Here is a 21556-nt window from a genome sequence, read left to right as displayed (position 1 = left end):
AGTCAGACGAGCATAGTTAAAGAGAGGAATGTCACCAACAATAACGCCATCAATTTCGCCAACATGAGCACCCTCTAATACATTAGAAATTTGGCACATTGTTTGAAATCCTCTGTTTTTCCTAAACAAATTTTGATATTTGACCTTTAACAGTCCCTGTACCTGTGAAGCCGGGAGTGAATCTAATTTATTTTCAACAGTGCGCACTTCCTTCACTGTTTCGGACAACAGGTTAGTGGATTTTTCAAGTATGTCTATAGTTTTACACAAGAAGCTTAGATTGGCAGATATAAACGCCGAATCATTTTTCAAAGAGCTGTCGTTTAGTATCTCTTGAAGAATCTCAATTGACGACGCGTCGTTTTTTATCTAGCACGTTCACAACGGATGCAAAACTTTCGAAATTGTCTGCGTAGTATACCACAGCGCTAAGCCAGGTACCCCACCACGTAACAATAGGCAGAAGAGGAAGCGCAAGATCCGGGGTTTTCTCTTTAAAGAGATCGATTCTTGAGGGTGCTTTTACGAAGACTTTTTTGCCATTAGACACTAATTTATCCACTTGAGGATACTGAGCCCGCACAGTTTCACATAACCTGTGTAGAGCATGAACAACGCAAGTTACATGTATCATTTTCGGAAAGCTCACAGAAAGGCCTTCGGCTGCCTTTTTCATGTAAGCTGCACTGTCAGTAAGGAAAAGCAATATTTATACCTTTTGGCCAAAGTAAGTGCATGGCTTCATTGAATAACCTAGGTACAGTGACATGGTTTGCAGCAAGCATTTCTTTACACGCTAGCAAATAAGAATGTTCGCAAGCAGTTTTGTCATTCTTCAACACACCAACTATAACATTTCCTACTTTTCTGCCACTTGAATCAGTGGTTTCGTCAATGCTCACCCACAGTTTTTCGCTATCACATACTGCCCAAATTCTCTGTAAAGTTTCTTCGTAACATTTTGGGAGATAGTTTTTCCTTAATGTGGATTCGTCTGGAGGCTCAAAATTAATGTAGGCCTACTTTGTTAGGAAATTTCTCAGTCCCGGATTATTTATTTTACCAAGAGGAATGTCGGCGCAAACATATGATCTGCACACATCTTAATAATACTGGGAATACTTAGATCACCGCCGTCTCGATCCTCCTATAGATGGGCCTGCATTTGAAGTAGCTGGTTCAGCAATTAGTAATTGTCGCGAACGCACACGCGAAGCAGCCGCAGTATGCTTATTTCCAGACAAATGCTGGATTACTTGAGAACGTTTATCTGCACGTACTGTTTTACCACACGGTTGGCAAAATAATACTTTTCGATCGGTAGTGAAAATGCTTTTAAATTTCACTACATATTGTTGAAGACGCGACCTTGTACTCGACTTCTCTTTTGGCATTATTTTGCAGGTGACGACACACGCATTTACGGTGAATCACTGTTTCAATAAAAAGAATAGCAGCGGACACTGAAGGAAATATTTCTTATAAATCCATACAAAATCACACGACCACGGGAATGATATATAGACCCGAACAGTTAACCTTACTCTTAGGAGTGATGAAATTCCACTACCTAATGGTGGGGCAATATTCTTCCGAGTCTCCCATGTCGTAACGGAATTACGTCACCTTATCTCTCTGTGATTGCCTTTCGCTGATATTCTATAAACAAAACCTGAGAGGGCTGACTCATAAAGAGTTGGAATTACATCATGCAAGGAAACATCTTGTACAGCAAATCAAATCGCTGTCTAAATGTAACGACGTAGCCAGTGACCAGCAAGTTTTAGAACTTACGGAGGGAAGTCCACAAATAGCCGAAACATTCAGATACATTATGTTAAAAACACTGTTAAAAACAATACCGTAATCGTAAAATGAAAATATGAGCATTGTTTTATAACACAGAAGCATTTTAAATTTTATTGATCAACAAATATTGCCGATTTATGTGCTTATTATAGATTTTCTTAAAATATGTATTTACATTTAAAAAATGTGGAAATATGTGTTTTTATGTGAAATAAGATTCAGTTTTTACACTTGGGGATGCACATTAGGAATAATGAACATCGTTACTTGCGTTAAAACTTACGCAAAAAAAATATGTAATTACATAAAAATCCGCTCCCTAGTGATGAGTCAGATCTCTGCAACACAGCAGTGGTCTCATTTTAATGAAGGTAGATCTTGCAGTTTCAATTTACAATTTGATTTTGATGGCATGATCCCAGTGTGTGTTGAATTGGCTTACCAGGTAGATCAAATGGTCAACTCTTTTTGATCTCTTTGTTTCTCACCATCAGCTTGCCAAATACTTCCTTGCTGCATTTCACCATGAGCTTGGTCTTTTTTTTTATTCAATTCTAAGCCATGAGCTTTACTGGCAGCTTTTAATTCTGTTGACTAACATTTGAGAGTCTTTCAGGTTGGCAGCAAGCAGAATTGTATCATCTATCATCTGCATACCAGAAGTTGTTGAAGTACTACCCATTGATTAGAATACCCATTAATTTACAAGGTATAGAAGGTTTGTAAGCATTGTTAGTTGCTGTCAGTGAATATATTTTAGATGACTGGTTGACTAATGACTCAATGTTTTGATAGAATTTTTGAAGCTGATGCATCATTATTTACATGTGCCTTCACTCTTACTGTATTCAACTCATTTCGTAGAATTGTATATCAGCTGACTCCTCTCCTCTAGATAATCTCCTCCTAGGTCTTCTAATGGATCTCTTTCTAGTAATTTCATTGCACAAGCAATGTTATGTGATTTTTTCCTTCTTCTGTGCATTTAAATTGCACTAATTGCTTTCCTGTAAGGGTTGGTATATTCCATCTTTATCCTTTATCTTTTAATTTCTCACTCTGTCTTTTGGTCTTCCTATGTTTTTGTATTACACTGCTTAGAAACTTCATTTCTGCAGTTAAAGTCTGTTGCCATCTCTTTTAGTGGTTGTGAATATTTTCAACTCATAAGTTATTATTGGAATAAAGTGTGTCAGTCTTTTTAGATTTTTTTTTTTTTGTTGCTAACTACTTTTGGCTATTATTTTAATCACTGCTGTACTATAGAGACAATGTATCAGATTTATTTTGAATTAAGCATCTGTATGGTCATGCACTGTTGAGTGTACTGATGTTCCTCTGAATATACAATAATAGTGAAACTGAGTTTGTTTTTAGCTTAGAAGCACTTGTTCGTTGTTGGGAAGGTATTGACTTGATAATAGAATTGAACTTACTTTTGAATGATGATGTTGAAATCGTATTGTGTTCTGTTGTTGCTTGATATGAGGCACCTAGTATCCAAAGCTGCCAAATTCATGTACCAAACCTGTCCAGAATAAGCCATTACCTTGAGTAACATTGCTTTAAAAGTCGTAAGGAATATGGTTTTTGAAATATTTAAGAAATGACATTGAGGAAATTTGGATGTGGTAGGGTTTGATAATAAATTGGGATTTAGTGGGTTCTCATAAAGAAATGAAAGATTTGAAAATACAGTTAACACTGAAAGCGGTGCTATTACCTGTGTAATACAATAATCACTTATAATTATTGGTTGCTAATTTAAATTAATTCAGTTATCTGAAAACAGAGTTTTATTACCACCTGATAAAGGAATGTGTCACTTAATTACAACATAGTTCAAGAAGCATTATCAAAATGAAAATTATTTTACATTTTTCTTGCATTTGCATTTACATATCATCTGTGTCTGTTTCTTCCCCATAAACTACCATGTCATCTTTATTCAATCTGAATTCCTAGATCTTCCTATTTTTTTTTTTAAAGCAGATAAAACTGAAGCAGCTCAGTATTCTTCCTTTCTTCTCCAAAATGTTTTGATAGTAATTTTGATACATAATGTACTTCAGCAGGTTTCAGAACACCTCTCTTTAAAGTATGTGGTGGTGGTGGTGATTAATGTTTTAAGAGGAAGTACAACTAAGCAACCATCCTCTATATAACACTAATCGAAGAGAAGAAATAGAAGGGCCATGACACCTCGAAAAATGAAGATATCGGCCAAAGGAAGACAAGGGCCACAAAGGGCGTGAAAATGAAAGACTCCCTAGGCCTCCATACGTAATACCGTCGGGGTCTGAAAAGAACAAGAGTTGACCAAGGGTGGTCGGATAGGATAGACAAAAGTGAGGAGCCTGGCACAAGTAAGTGGAAGCAATGCTAGGACTCAGCTAAGGGCCCCGTGGTCGCCAACCCACGCTCCAAAGTTCGGAGCCCCTGGGGTTTAAAGTATGTGGTCCAATGTGAGTCAAGTTTAGATTGGGTTTAGTAACGACCTTAGCTTCAGGCTGTGGTGACAAGCCTATCTACTGAGTGAGTTGGCCGTGCGGTTAGGGATGCGCAGCAGTGAGCTTGCATTCGGGAGATAGTGGGTTCGAAACCCACTGTTGGCAACCCTGAAAATGATTTTCTGAGGTTTCCCATTTTCACACGAGGTAAATGCTGAGGCTGTACCTTAATTAAGGCCATGGCCACTTCCTTCACACACCTAACCTTTTCCTGTGGTTGCTATAAGACATCTTTGTCGGTGGGATGTAAAGCCAGTTGTAAAAAACAAACCATTGAGCTTGATAGCTGCAGTCGCTTAAGTGTAGCCTGTATCCAGTATTCGGAAGATAGTGGGTTCGAACTCCACTGTCGGCACCGCTGAAGATGGTTTTCCATGGTTTCCCATTTTCACACCAGGCAAATGATGGGGCTTTAACTTAATGAAGAGCATGACTGTTTACTTCCCACTTCTAGCCCTTTCCTGTCCCATTGTCGCCATAAGACCTATCTGTGTCAGTGTGACATGAAGCAACTTGTTTAAAAAAAAAAAAAAAACTGTCTGTATTCTGTTCACAACTAATGAATCAGAATGATGCAGTCACAAAGAGGTTTAAAGACTAGGGCATTTCCTGCACGTGACACGCGTTGGTTCCACCTGCTCAATGTGAGAAATGGGCAAGGGCTATCAGTTCAAGAGTGGGACCAGTTAAAGAAGCTTGTTAGAATGGCATGTCCAACAACAACAGCGTGTGAATGAGGATCTATGCACCCGTGTATCTGAGGTCCAGAGACTCTGACAATCTGATGTCTGTCACAATTGGTGCCCCTCTCTGCTGTTTGCAAGTATTCTCTGTCTATGCTCTTCAAACAGGACTTGATGATGACATCAAAGATCAGTTCTGGAATGAACTTCACACCAAAATCTCTGCCTTTCCTGCAGAAGACGTGTTATTCCTTTGTGGAGATCTGAATGGTAGACAGAATTTTAACATAAATGTCTTTACACTTGTTCATAATGTTCATTAAAAAATAAAAGAAGAAATTAAAAAAAAAAAAAAAAGTGTTATTTGATAGAATCTGATGATGTTCTTTCAAGATTGAGACATGTCATTCTGTTTTTAAATAAATTTAATCTTTTTCAGGTATAATCTGTTATTAAATGTTTTCTTTTTCAGGTATCTTCTAATTTTATTTATCCTGAATTAGTTTCGACAGACTGAGAAACCTTGCAGTTATAGATATAGACAAGCATGTATAGTTGTGGATTGAACAGATGCAGGAGAGAGGTCAGGCAGATAAGTCCAGTGGAAATCGATTGATTTATGTGGCTGTCAAAATAGAAGCCAAGAGGGCTGTAACTCAGACCAGAGCTCTTGAAAATAGGAGAAGAGGAGAAAATTCTACTGCCTAGCCAAGACATGCAAGAAAATTGCCCAAGATATCATGCATTGCATGTGCAACAAGGATAAAGGTGGTAAGAGACTACAGATCAAATAAGAAATCCTAAAATAATGGCAAGATAATTTCAACAAAATCTCCAACATTGAAATCCTGCACCTGTCAATCTCTGAAGACACACCAACACTCGGGCTGATCCTGTCCACCATTGTAGTAAAGAGCATAAAGGACATACAGGCCCTAAGACAATGATCTGTCTGCTGTTTTTTGGAAACTGAGGGAACTGCATGATATGGGAATTCCTTGGCTGACTGAATTTTTCAATGCCACAATGAATGGTGGTCATATACACACTGATTGGTCAATGGACATAACAATTCCCATCTTCAAGAACAAGGGTTATGCAGCCAACTGTGCTAACTATCGACAAATATGTCTCCTGTGTCATCCCATGATGATCCTTGAAAGAATCCTTGATCAGCAGTTTTGTAGCATGGTTTAACTCACCATCAACGAGTGTGGTTTTGTTAAGGGACGTGGAAAGACTGATGCTACAATTTTGCTTCCCATCAGCTTGTGAAGAAACACTGGGAGAAAATCCAACCACTGCACATGGCATTCATAGATCTACAGAAGACTTTTGAGCACATCCCATACCAGCTAATGTAAAATGCTCTCCATGAACATGGTGTGACTGAGAGACTCATTAAAAATGGCGTATGGCTTTTAGTGCCGGGAGTGTCCGAGGACAAGTTCGGCTCGCCAGATGCAGATCTTTTGATTTGGCGCCCGTAGGCAACCTGCGCGTCATGATGAGGATGAAATGATGTTGAAGATGACACATACACCCAGTCCCCGTGCCAGCGAAATTAACCAATTATGGTTAAAATTCCCGACCCCTGCCGGGAATCAAACCTGGGACCCCTGTGACCAAAGGCCAGCACACTAACCATATAGCCATGGAGCCGGACAGAGACTCATTGTTTGGATATAAATACTTTACAAGAACACTAATAGCCATGTGCAATGCTTGACTAGCCTATCTAACAGTTTCCCAGTGATGGTTGGAGTACATCAAGGTTCAGTTCAGCACTGTCACCAGTTCTGTTTATTGTGGTCATGGACACCATCACATGGGACTTACAGTAGCCTGGGATCATGCTCTACACTGATGATGTTATGCTTGCTGCTTCTACAAGAGATGGACTGCAAAGATAAGTCCAGATTTAGAACAACCACCTCATCCATTCTGGACTCTATCGGAACTTCCAAAAAATACTAAATACTTCATCTGGAGACTGTTATAACTCCTGGGACCTTTCAAATCCAGGGATAAATCTTAGAAAAGGTGATAATTTCCCACTATCTTGGGTTACACCCCCCAAAGTGATGATAGCATGAGTGATGCCAGGAATTCATGGTGTACTCTCTGACAGACAAATGCCAGTCCAGCTCAAACTGATGATAAGGAGATCAGTCTTCCACCCTCTTGCACTGTATGGTACTGTGTTGGACAGTAATGACGGATGCCAAGAGCCATCTCCATGCCATGGAGATGTGAATGCTTCGATGGATAGAGGGTATCTTTCTTCATGACTGAATAACCAATGACACTATTCAGGAGCAATTTAATGTGTCATCAATAACAGAAAAGATGAAAGGGGGCTTTGTTGGTTTGAACATGCCCTGAGGGCAGTACACTCTATGGTTGCCAAAACTACTTAGTACCTGGAAATCAAAAGCCAGCAGGCATGTGGAGAGTCAAAGCAGAGGTGGAAGGACTCCATTGATAAGGATTTGCTGATTGGTTGGTCCCTGCACTGTGAATATGCAGTTGATTGAAGGAGTAGTGTTCAAAGTTATGAAAAGTGGACCGTGAACTGTGGGAACATGCTGGGATGATGATGATGATGATGATGATGATGATGATAATGCATATTTCTTGTCTTGTCAAAATGTTCAACATCTTTTTTCAGCAAGTTTCTATGAAATGTGTTGAATATTTCTTCTAACATTATTGCAACTTTCAGAAGTTCTCCCGTGCTTTCAGTATATTTTGTGTATTCAAAAAGCTGATCCAGTATTTTTTAAACAGGTCTGTATGGTTGGCTAAAGGTTCATAACCAAGATGTGGAAACTTATTTCTGAACCTGTGATAAACCATCACCTCATCTGGATAGGAAGTTTTAATAAGTTTGAAAATTCTATTTTCATCTAGATTCATGTATAGTGTTTAAGATGGCTGTTTCAAATATATTATTTTCAAGAGCCTGGAATGGCTTGCAAATGGTTCAGTGTAGGCCAAAGTTTGTGTATTTTATACAAAGTTTTTTGACTTAGTTAAATAAACTAGTGAATTCAAAAGCAGTCATTTTATTGTGATGTCTTAAGAATCAGAGACTTTTAAAGTGTTGGAATTGATGAAAGATAAATGTAAAACTATGTTTTCTTCCACAGCTTCTAAAGAATTTGCCCAAGCATGACCATGCCCTCTTGCGCATTCCTGCATTTGAAAAAGCTGTTTCGAGAGTGTTAAGGGATATTCAGGTTGTTCGCAGGTGAGTTCTAAGAATGATCATTGATCAAGGAACTTATAAGGTGAGGTCACGATGTCCGCATCACTGATTTCGTTCAAACTTTGTAGGTTGGTAGTACTACATCACAAAAGTACACTGGCAAAGTAGTAGTGCACAACTCTCAAACATTTTCAAAAAAAGCTATTTGAAAATGTTGAAAAAAGTTAAGGGAGGTTTAGCATGCCAAGTACCATCAAGCGAGATACTGTGGCATGGTAGTCGAGTGGTTAAGATTATCCACATTTTCAAAATCGCTTTTTTGCTGGAAAGTTTTGAGAGTTGCCTGCTAATACTTTGCCAGTGTGTTTTTGTGATGTAGTACTACCAACCTACAAAGTTTGAACAAAATCGGTGATGTGGACATAGTGACCTCATGACCTCCCCTTGTTAGTCTAACTTATGGTAGATATCCATCGTTTAATGTTCTTGTCTATATTGTTATTCAAGGAATCATTTTGTTTTCAATTGTAAGTGATATATCACTATATCCTTCTATGTTTTTATAAGAAATGTTGTTCATTACATATAGAAAATCAGTGTCACTCTTAACTGGTCATTTCCTTTGATCCACTCATATTTTATTTAAATGTTTACATTTACTCAGATAATACACATTACCTGTAGTTTTATGTCAATTAATGGTAAAGTCTCTAGTTGTTATATTTATTTTCTATTTTCTACATTTGTTATAGGAAGTTTCAACCAAAGGTGATGGCTGGGCACTATGAAAATCAATTACGCAGATTGACAACTTCACTCAGTGATTATCAAGGACGCCTGGGTTATCCTAAGAACTGGCCAGATAAATTGGATGAATTTGAACTAGTTGTTGAACCGTAAGTTTTTTGAAAACCTTATGAGATTTATATGCATTTTATATGCAACAACAACAACAACAACAACGGCACCGTGCCTACCACGCCGTCTCTGGCACTGGTGTCAAAGCACGGTGCCAGTGCCTTCCTTACATCATACATCATTACTTCTGGGATAGTGTTTTCCTGCCCTACTGTGTTAAGGAGTCTATATAACTACTGGACTGCTGGAGTTCCTGCTGCTTGCAACATATCTGTGTTTAGCTCATCCACTCCAACTGCTTTTCCTTTCCTCATACTTTTCAGGGACTTTACAATCTCCAGCCATGTAATTGGTGTTTCTATGCTTCTACTTTCCTCGTTGTTACTACAGGGTTCCTCACTGTCTAATATAGCGCTTGCTTCTCTATTTAAGAGCTTATCTAACAAAGGTCTTAAATTCACTCCTGATTTCATCTTCTTCTCGCACTAAGGTTCTGTTGTCCCCTTCTATTGCCTTTATATCCTCTTTCTCACACCTTCTGTTCTTGACTACCCTGTACAGGAAATTTCCTATTTCCTCTGCTGTGTAATTCCAATTTATCCACAAACTCATTCCATGCTTTTTCCTTCTCTTCTCTTACTACCCTGTTAACTACAAGTTTCTTTGTTATGTTGAGGTCCTGTAGTCTGTTAACTTCTTGGCTTACTTGGTCTTGGATAGTTTTTTGTTTTCCTTTATCTAGCATCCTTTTCGCTTGTTTTCTCACTTTTCCTTTTTGGTCAATCCTGTTATTCCACAGAGTTCTTTAGCTTCTCCCACAGATGTATCTTTAACAATTTTCCATTCTTCCTCTACTGTTGTTGTTTCTCCCTGTGGTAGGTTTTTCATATTCTATTCTGATATTCTTCCTGGTACTGGGCTTTTTCTAATTTCCATGTCTTTAGTTTTCGTTTCTTCTTTGTTTTGTGTGGTGATACAAGAGAAGAGTTTCACTTGTTAATAGCATGTAAGGGAACTCGTGTGGAGAGAGAGAAATTCATGAGTGAGGGACAATTGGAAGCCATAAAACAGCCGGGTAACGAACAGAAGATCGTAAATTGGATAGTGAAAGAGTGGAAAGAACCCGGGAATATAAGCAAGTTTTTTGAGGTAGTTAGAAAACGCTGTATAAAGAGGTTAAAGGTAGCAGAATTTAGAAGATAGTAATGTGGTGTATATATTGTATCTCATGTTGTATTTATTGTTGTTGTTTTTGTTTTCTCTTTTCTATTTTCTCCTTAAAGATTGATTAGGTTGAAAAACTGTAAAATCTGGAGAAAATAAATCTATCTATCTATTTATCTATCTATCTATCTATCTGTTTTCTTCTGAGTTACATTTGTCATATGGTTCAAGTCCATGATCAGAAATCTATAGTCGCTGTCCATACTTTCACTTGGAATGACTTTGACATTAGTCAACCATCACCCCCCACCCCCCACCTTTGTGATAACTAGAGCCCAGAATTTCAGACATTTATTTTTGTTAAAATAGGTAGGCAAATAAGCACTTAACATTTAGGAAATAGGCAGTTCCATCGCTCAGCCGGCAATGCGCCGGCCTCTCACCGCTGGATACCGTGGTTCAGATCCCAGTCACTCCATGTAAGATTTGTGCTGAACAAAGTGGAGGTGGGACAGGTTTTTTTTTTTTTTCTCTGGGTACTCCAGTTTTGCCTGTCATATTTCATTCAAGCAATACTCCCCATTAACTTTTCATTTCATCTATTGGTCATTTATCATTGCTCCAGAGGAGTGCGACAGGCTTCGGCAGCCAGTACATTTCTTATCCTCGGAGGTAGATGGGGGCTTCATTCATTCCATTCGTGATTCATTCGAATGACTGGAAACAGGCTATGGATTTCCATTTTCATAATTAAAATAGGCATGTATAATGACAAAAATGGGCACTAAAATAATAAAGATGCTTTAATGTAAGCTACATAACACACATCTGCATCACATTTTAGTACTTAATTTTGCATTCCCCTTTGAGTGGGGATGATGGAATAACATCGACTGTTTCCTCTATCTGTTGTAAGAGGAGGCGACTAGAAGGGGGTCAAGGGCCTCTCAAATTGGGAGTGTAGGTTGGAGACCACGTTTCTCCTAGGTGAGTCTTGTGTCAGGTTCCATGCTCTTACCTTTCCTGTCTGACCTCCCTTGGTCAAATCTTGTTCATTTCCTGAAGTATCAGACATTTCCATTTTCCTTCTGATTAGTGTTAGTAGAGGATGGTTTACCAAGTTGTTCTTCCTCTTAAAACAATAATCACCACCAGACTTAATTTTACATATCATGGACGGGACCTGACAATCCTCTTGACCATTTGGCTTGTGGAGTTTTCAGTAGAGATTTGTTTAATATGAAAATATTGTTTGTTGGTTGTGAGTTTTACAAGTTTTAATTACTGCGTTGATGGGGTGAAAGTTCCTTTTGGGGATCATTGTAAGTATCTAGGTGTTAATATAAGGAAAGATCTTCATTGGGGTAATCACATAAATGGGATTGTAAATAAAGGGTACAGATCTCTGCACATGGTTATGAGGGTGTTTAGGGGTTGTAGTAAGGATGTAAAGGAGAGGGCATATAAGTCCCTGGTAAGACCCCAACTAGAGTATGGTTCCAGTGTATGGGACCCTCACCAGGATTACCTGATTCAAGAACTAGAAAAAATCCAAAGAAAAGCAGCTCGATTTGTTCTGGGCGATTTCCGACAAAAGAGTAGCGTTACAAAAATGTTGCAATGTTTGGGTTGGGAAGAATTGAGAGAAAGAAGAAGAGCTGCTCGACTAAGTGGTATGTTCCGGGCTGTCAGCGGAGAGATGGCGTGGAATGACATTAGTAGACAAATAAGTTTGAATGGCGTTTATAAAAGTAGGAAAGATCACAATATGAAGATAAAGTTGGAATTCAAGAGGACAAACTGGGGCAAATATTCATTTATAGGAAGGGGAGTTAGGGATTGGAATAACTTACCAAGAGAGATGTTCAATAAATTTCCAATTTCTTTGAAATCATTTAGGAAAAGGCTAGGAAAACAACAAATAGGGAATCTGCCACCTGGGCGACTGCCCTAAATGCAGATCAGTATTGATTGATTGATTGATTGATTGATTGATTGATTGATTGATTGATTGATTGATTGATTGATTGATTGATTGTAAATGTTATTCTTATCTATAAAGTTAAAATGAATATTATCATTATTATTAATACAGTACATTGTAATTGTTCCGGGGTTTGTGTGGAACACAGAGATAGTGAAAGAAGGTGTGGGCTTGAATGGGTCTAACTACAATATCAAGAATTGAATTAAAATTGTAAAAGGTTATATTTCTTTTAGAACTTCAAAATTAACAATTGTTTACTGAATGAACATAACAATGAAACATCAGGTACAATGACAATTTCAAAATTTGGAAAATTCAAGATTTAAACCTTAACAGTTCTGGGCTACAAGCCCCTAAGATACAAATTTACAAATTGAAGATGGTATTGTTTAGTTAAGGGCAGAAATCCCCTAATTCAAGAGCACTTGCTCCCAAAATACAATATCTAGCCTTCCAGAGGCACTCGTTACTCTTACAAAACTCTGAAAAAGAGCTAACAGGCTCTCAGTTTCTTACTGCCCACTCAAGGCATCATTACATCCAAATTTACAATCTCTGGCCTCTCAAGCCACAATTTACAATTCCAGATAATGAAAAATTAAAACCTACAGGGCTCTCAGTCGATAAAACAGCGGCTAATCCCAAGCTACTTGAGGTGGTGCGGATGGAAATAACTATAATACATTACAGAAAAAAGGTTGCTAAATCGCAGACACCTCAAATCAAGATGAAGGGGAGCTAGAGATGGTAACTCACTCTCTATCCCCATTTTACAATTAAAGATCCCCTCGAATAAAAACTGCGGAGGTAGCAAGAAAGATAACGTTTATGTGGCCATTACCTTATAGATGTTCTGTTGACCGAAGAAAGAGGCGACCCTGCCTCCTGCCTTAACACACACACTTATATAGCCGGAGATCAATTGACAAGGAAACGTGAAAAGCCGCAGTTTATATACCCTCAGGGAAGGTTTGAGAGCATTCAAGACTAATCAGGACACACCCTCTTAATTTTTCTTGGTTAACACAAAGTGAACAAAAAATGTGGGATTGGTTGAAAATTAATTACAAAAATTGGTGATTGGGCTAGATTCAAAACTGGTGGAAATGAAAAGGAGATTTGCCAACCCAAAAATAAATGGACATAGACTCAGTTATGGACAACCTAGAAATACAAAACTTCTTTAATTTATAAGTTCTTTCACCTTGCACCAGAGTGTATGATCAGATTTTTTCAGTAGTGTCATCTGTGGAAAAATGTCCAAACTTCTTGATGTATAGCAAACAAAACCAGGAGAAATTCAGTCAGCTTAGGAAACTTCACAATAACAAAATTACTTAATTTTTCAGTGGTGACATCTTCTGATTAAAGTTCCAACTTGTTGTGTTATCAGTTTCACCTTTTGACAGATAGAGGAGTTCATTAAGGCACTAATTTTGAATGCGTGGCGTTGAGGTGTACCTCCCGGTACAGTAATCATATTTGTTCTTTCCATTGATTAATTCTAATACATAAATAACAGCAGAAAATATCCAAAATAACTTAAAAAAGCAAAAAATGCATTAAACTATCAAAAAGACTGGAAGCAAAAATAGGCAAAAAAAAGGCAAAATAATTACTGGTCCTATCATTCCCAAATGTACGGAAACATGTTTGTCTCTGTGTGACACTTTGATACACCCAGATAAAAAAGACATTTCGCCTAACTTCCGGGCTCTAGTGATAACATAATCGATCAAAGTTTTCTGTGTGCCGATTAAAGTTTTCTGTTTGCCGCCCCAGCTATACCTTGTTATTTTATGACTCTCCTATTTTTTGAAGAAGGTGTTCTTGATGATCGTGCTATTTCTTTCACGCAAATCTATTCTGCTATTTGCTTTACGTCGCACCGACACAGATATATCTTATGGCGACGATAGGATAGGATTGGCCTAGGAAGTGGAAGGAAGTGGCCGTGGGCTTAATTAAGGTACAGCCCCGGCATTTGCCTGGTGTGAAAATGGGAAACCACGGAAAACCACCTTCAGAGCTGCCGACAGTGGGGCTTGAACCCACTATCTCCCGATTACTGGATACTGGCCGCACTTAAGCGACTGCAGCTATCGAGCTCGGTTTCACACAAATCAGTCAGTTGTTCACCTTCTGTATTTCTGTTTCCAAATTCGTGTGGCTGAACGATATCTTCACAGCCTTGCCTGTTTGCTCCAACTTATGCATTTAGGTCTCCAGTAATGAGAACGTTTTCTTTATCGATCACATCATCTAAGTCTTGAAGAAATTTTTCTTTATCGTCAGCACTGCATCCAGTCTGTGGATACACTTGTACCATCACATAATTTGTCGACTCTAATTGTACTGATAATTTTATGATCCTGTTATTCTTGTAGGAAACTTCTGCCATGGCATCCATATCTTTGAACATTAAAACAAGAATAATAGTTAACACCACCTTTCCAATACTTATCTTTCCTATATTTAGGAAATAAACATTACAACAGGCGTTGTAAGATGGGACATGTTTCGCTTAACAGTCGTAAGCATCATCAGCCAAAAGTAAATCTTAGCATAAAGTTAGGTCAGGGCCCTGAACCTAGTGTCCTTAACATATATGGCACCCTAAGAATCAACATTTATATTTTTAGCTGATGATGCTTACGACTGTTAAGCGAAACGTGTCCCATCTTACAACGCCTGTTGTAATGTTTATTTCCTAAATATAGGAAAGATAAGTATTGGAAAGGTGGTGTTAACTATTATTCTTGTTTTAATGTTCATATCTGATGTCCAATACGGTCTACAATGAGATTTATTACTTGTAATCCATATCTTTGTCAGTAAAAATCCCACACCATTTTTGGCCTCCTTTTCCAGTCCACACCAATATAATTTGTAGCTACGTCTGAGAACCTTGCTAGCTGTCTTTCTCCATTTTGTTTTGCTCAGACTCAATACAGATATGTTTTTTCTTTCCATCTTATCTATGATTTCTTCTGTCTTACCGGTTAGGGTAAATATATTCATGGTCCCAGTTCGTACTTTTCTCTTCTTGCAAATCCGTCTGTAATCGGAACCATGTTGGCCATCATACCTGATAGATCTGCTCAAAGACTGTGTCACATTAGGTAATAACTGATCCAAGGCTCTTTTTATGTTTGAAAACTGTAACCGCTGTCGGGACAATTACGGTTACCATAATAATAATTAACATAATAATAATAATAATAATAAAATAATACCAGTAGTAAATAATATAATACTTAATAATATGACTAAGGAAATTGTAAATAAGGCAGTGGCGGAGTATTCATATCGAAACATGACGAGTATCTTACGATATGCAAACTTACATCAAATACAAGGGAACACTTACAGGCCTAAAAATGACAACTAAGACAGGAGAGTGGAAGGTGCTGGGAACCCTACGAAGTCTATGGAAACGTATAACGTTATGGGGGAGAAAAGACTTACATGAAACACCCTCTAGCTCAATTCTATTAAAATAACAAATAACCAAAATTACAAGAGACTTACATAACAGAGCATCAGATACCTTACACATTTGACTAACGGAATGATTACGAAACCAAAACACAAATGAATGGATAGTTGATTAAAAGACAGGAGAAAAACTTTAAATTACGAGATCGAGAATCTAGGACAAACTCAGACACGTTGAATATTAAACTTTGAAAATTACATAAAGCAAGAAAATACCGAAATGCAAAGGAATTAAATTAAATCAAACGAAATTTAAAAAAAAAAAACATTGATAATAACATGAAAATAGCACTGAAATAACACTTACCTCGGAAAGGCAGGAGTTCCCGAGGGTAGCCCTCGAGCGCGAACGCTCCCTAGGGCGGTCGGATGGAAAATGACACCGAGCACATGCATCATTTTTCCAAAGCCGGCAAGAAGACCGGATATGGCTCGATTACAATTAACCAATAAGAAACCATTTCCACTAGATTCTCTTTCACCAATACATTCACATGACCTTATATGGTCATTTCCTGGCTACAGACGCTAGATAAATTACATCGGTTATTTCAACATCCATAACCGCGCGTGCGGTATAGGCTGTTCCAAATTAAAGCACCTTTAAATGTCACCAATTTACATCATGATATACAGATCACTTTAACACTCTTGCAATGTTAACAATCAAATCTTGAGGTTTTTTAAAATTACATTTTACTAGTTACATAAATTTTGAATCAAAATACTTCTTGCCTCTCTCAGTGTACATACAGTTCAACATTTCTTGCCTATTGCCTAAAAGAAAAATAATTACACACATATTTCAGCTACATAAACAAATATTTCAGCAAAGTCCAGAGTTCTTATTTCTTCATTTCTCAAAATATTACAAACAAAATAAAATCCTTCAGATATGTTAAATTAAAAAAAAAACGTTTACATTTCCAAACTCTAACTTCTTGCAACACACAACATCCAGTTCCCGTTCTCTATCCCACCACAGCTTACAAAAACAATTAAAGATGCTAACCACTGGCTTGCTAGGCTTATCGTGGATCTTTATATAAGTGTTTGGTTTTGCACTAAAGGGTCAGTGCCTGACTAGCATTTTCTCGTGTCAGTTATATCTATGAGGGTAAGAATTGTTCAACATAAAAAGCTCTATGAAAAAGTGACTGCTAATTTCTATCTTTAGTACATAAGTGCGCTTATGTTACAGTTTTCAGTAAATCAACAATGAATTTAGAAACAACCTTTTTAATTAATCAATTAATCTTTAGCAAAATACAGTGTGTCCCACTTCCGTTGGGGCCGGGAGACAACGTGTATGTTCTGAGCGGTGTATTCATAACCTCCTGCATATTATTTTATGTATATTATTACATTTATTGCTTATTTATGCACCCAATAGCCTTTGTCATGCACCCAATAAATAGCCTTTATCACAAGTACTAACCTTTTTTTTTTAGAGGTGGTGTTGAAAGTGGTGTCCTTAAGCATTCTGATATTCCTGGCATCTTGTAATGAAATTGCTATCCACACGCATAAGTTCCTGGTGTATAATTGTCCTAATTACTGTTGTTATATTGTTTTAAGTTCATCTGGTGTGAGGATTATTTCTGTAAATTTTTTAAAAATTTATATTTTTGCTATTTGCTTTACATCTCATCGACACATGTCTTATGGTGACCTAGGCCTAGGAGTGGGAAGGAGTGGCCGTGGCCTTAATTAAGGTACAGCCCTAGCATTTGCCTGGTGTGAAAATGGGAAACCACGGAAAACCATCTTCAGGGTTGCCGACAGTGCGGTTCGAACCCACTATCTCTCGGATGCAAGCTCACAGCTGCACAGCCCTAACTGCACGGCCAACTCGCCCGGTAAAACCTTTATTTTTTAGGATTCCCCACAAAGAAAATTTGCACACAATAAGGTCGTGGGAGTGGGGTGGCCTTAACCCTTTCTAACTTATCCTATCATCAAAAACTGAATCTTTGTCTTGCAAAGAATCTGGTGCAGTGTGAGCTGTGAGCTAGCCATATCTTATCCCATTATCTGTTAACATTTGAAAATAATGGTGCAAGAATATTTGTGCAGTATCTCTTGGAATTTATGGTCTTGTTGAAAAAAATGGTGCCTAATAACCGTTCTGCAGTTACAGCACACCGTGCACCAATTTTCTGGTCATGTAAAGGAACTTCGTGAATTAATCATGGATTTTCAGTGCTCCAATAGCTGTTGTTTTGTGATTTTGTGAAGAAACATGACCACTCATATGAAACCATGACTCATCTGAGAAAATTATTAAATGTGGGTCAACAGTGCTGTCAACAATGTTTTGCAACATCCAATTACAGAAATTTACTCTGGCTTCAACATCAGAAGGTCATAATTGGTGGATGATAGTCACTCTGTAAGGTATTAATTTCAGTATTGTAGTAGCCCTATGTACTAAGGATTTTGAGGTACCGACTTGCTGTGCAACACGTCATACAGATTTAGTGGGAGGTTGTATGAATGATGTGTTAATGTCATCGATATTTTTCTTCCACTAGAATCCTTCGTTTTGGTTTAGGAATTACAGCATTGAGTGATCCTGTTGTTCTTAATTTATTCATGAGACATCTAACTGTTTCTTTACCTGGAACTGAAATGCCAGGAAATCTCTTCTGAAATCACCTACATACCTTTCTACACGACTCAGTTGTTACGTAAGTGTCATACATAAAAACACTTGTTGAAGCGTGAATTTCACTGGCATTTCAACGGTGTAATAATGTAATTAATCAAATTAATTCTACTGTCATTCAGCCACACATGCTCTTGCAACAAGCGTATCACTTCACAGCTTCCCACGACACACAAACTTGAGTAACTGACCGCCTTATGGCTATGGAGTGAGTCAGCATGAGGTTGTGAATAAACCGCTGCATGTCCATGTCCACTGCCGCCCTGCTGGGAGTGAAACACACTGTAAATTGGTTATGCACCTCAAGTAACTAAAGAAGAAAAAAATGTAATTTACAGTATGTAATTTTCATCTATAGGAGATGTCGTCATTTTGAATTTTTTAGTTTCATTTGATTGGTCATGTTTCTTCACAAAACATCAGATATTGGAGCACTGAGAATCCATGAGTAATTCACAAAGTTCCTTTCATGCACTTAAAAATAAATAGATGTCTGGAATATCTTGAGGTAGGAAGTATAAATCTTGCATGGAAGTTGCCCTTTGGCCTTAGGTGCCTGCTAAGAAAGCTTTCTGGAAAAGTAACTTGGAGTTTAACGACAAATTATGGATATGTAAACGAACAACTTCAGAGTGAGAAAGTAGCAAGCAAGGGAATTGGGAGCAAGCAAGTGAGCCTCTCACTGAGCTCATTGCCAGCTTGGGTTGACCGCGTAGTAACAGCTAACAGTTGAGCCTTGAGAGAGGTGTTGATGTGTTGGGTGCACCTTGGTTTTTTTTGTTCCATCTCTGAACATTTCATTGCACAAGTTACATGTGTCTGTAAACATTTTGTTCCAGAGGCTGTACAGTTGAGTTGAGACTTGAGAGAAGTCTGTAAACATTTCATTACATAGGCTACAGAGTCAAGTTCAGACTTGAGAGAAGTGTGGAAGAGAGTTTCATAGATAATTTGGTGCACTTTGGTCTTTTTTATTTATTTTTTGGTCTGTGAACAATTCATTGCACAAGCTACATTACAATAAGTAATAGTTTTCCAGTGATTTTTTGTTATCTATGATAACCCACCATGCTGAGATGAAAAGGGATCTATAGTACATTGGACTCTAAAAGAGTGTGTTTATCCTGTAAAGACAATGAAACTGACCAAGAAAGAGAGAGTTGATTGTCATAGGGCAGAGAAAGAATGGCTTCACAAAGAGAAAGAGCATCATCTTTTAATTGTTATAATTGTCTGAATTTCAATCAAAGAGAAATGCAGAATCTTCGGCTGAGCAAAATGGCCGTCTCTCAGCTGATAGAAATAGCTTGGAACTAGTTGCCACATTACGTGCTGCAGTCCCCGGTGTATCAACTGTCTTCAGATAAAGTGTCAAACATTCCATTGCAGTCACACCACAATACCTGTCCTTCCCATACGATAGCGTTGCCATGAACATGTTGTTCCAGTAGGTTATACAACTCTTGTGCACTGCGCCTGTTGATATATGTCGAAGGAATGTTGTTTGTTTGGTAGTTCTGCATCACCTCATTCTCCAGTATGTATACCTCAGTATGATAGTTATGAGTCATTTTGCTAGACACACAATAGTTTACACATACTCCACATACAGTATTCACTAGCGTAGGCCCATGCCTTGAACCGGACTTGTGAAGCAACAGTCACTGATGTACATAAGACAGGAAACCTGCCATACATGTGCAATATCTTGAAATGACATCATGGCCCTTAGATACAGTGTGTTTGGCACATTATGACTGCAGTTTTTACAGTCATACACCCTACTTTCATGGGCATTGTTTCAGGGGTTGCAGGTGATTGTAAAATGCCATACCTCACGCCAGTTATTCTTGGGTATTAAGTTTAAGAAGTGCTGGATAGTAGTTGTTGCTTATAGTCTAAATCTGTATGGTTCAACTGATGATCCAGGGTTACATGTGGCCCTTGTCTGGAGATAAAGTAGCCAGATTAATTTTCTAAATACACAAATTTAATTATTTTCTTCTACTTGTACCTATGTGCAGTGATATTATTCAGCTATTGTAAATACTAGAAATTCTGTCTGGCTCGTCAAACTGAAACATGTGTTCTCTGTGGTTTAAATGTTTCCCCAAGTTTAACTTACTACATATGTGTGTACTGCATTGGAACTGACTTATGTTTGAATATTTATGTCTTTTTCAGTGAAGCAGGACCATTAATGTTATCACCTACCGGCCAGTTTATTGTACCTGCATCTTGCCCTGCATTTTTGTTGATTACCTTCATTGACAAGCGGCTCGAGGAAGCTTCTGACCTCCTTTCCCGTTACAAAAGGTATGTTTACTATTTTTCCTTGTGATGAAGTAATCCTTTTGGGATCCTTTTTTTCTTTTGTATTTGTCCTGTGTTCCTTGTCTTAAACCTTCTGTATTCAGCTTAATCTTACGTCTCTTCCCTACTCCTGTGTTTTTTGGCTTTCTTTCTGCATCAAGACTGAAGATCTGTCAAGATGGCCCTTCAATGAATGTTGACGCCCACCCTCCTGACGAAGCTGGGAAACAGAAACAAGCTTGTGGGGACTAATAATGGATGGATGTAGAAGAACTGGAATTAATGAGGAGAATGCCTATGTGTTTGAAGCTGACAGTGTATGAAGGTGTGAAGATTGTCCTTGTCCTTTTGTGTTTGTCCTTGTCTTCTCTTTCTATTGCTTGCTCTTCCCACACTGACCTGACATTACGTTCATCATATAATATGTTCCTTTCCATCAATAATATTGTAGAGGAACACATGTACTTCAGATACATTGATCATTTGTATACCTTTATATCTTCTAATGTATAAAAATGAATATTTTTGTGTTTGTCTTGAGGGGACTCAAAAACTACTGGACTGATTTTGCTCAAAATTTCACAATTTGTTTTTATTACTCCTGAGACAGTTTAGGAAGTGGTTTGATTGAAACCTGATGTGTAGGTTTTTATGATGAGCAATTTTATATAAAAAGAAGAAAATAATGAAAATCCACACCCTGTTTCCAGTCATTTGACCGGGTCAGGAATGGAATGAATGAATCCTCCATCTAGTGGCGAGGATAGGAATTGCACTTCTCTGGGGCAATGATTAATGACTGACAGATGAAATGATATTGGAGAGTATTTGCTGAAATGAAAGATGACAGGGAAT

General features: G+C 38.0%; 1 protein-coding gene across 1 annotated transcript in view; it reads left to right on the top strand.

The window, feature by feature from the left end:
• Positions 1–21556, top strand: part of LOC136877315 (T-cell activation inhibitor, mitochondrial) — a 110423-nt gene that overhangs the window by 76837 nt on the left and 12030 nt on the right. The window contains exons 7-9 of the mRNA XM_067151253.2: positions 8155–8255; positions 8966–9109; positions 20573–20704. Of these exons, the coding sequence (XP_067007354.2) occupies positions 8155–8255; positions 8966–9109; positions 20573–20704 (377 nt within the window). The remainder of the gene's footprint in view (positions 1–8154; positions 8256–8965; positions 9110–20572; positions 20705–21556) is intronic.

This window comes from Anabrus simplex, chromosome 7 (genome assembly GCF_040414725.1).
Source record: "Anabrus simplex isolate iqAnaSimp1 chromosome 7, ASM4041472v1, whole genome shotgun sequence".
Taxonomy (NCBI): Eukaryota; Metazoa; Arthropoda; class Insecta; order Orthoptera; family Tettigoniidae; genus Anabrus; species Anabrus simplex.
This window is presented reverse-complemented; position numbering and strand designations above follow the sequence as displayed.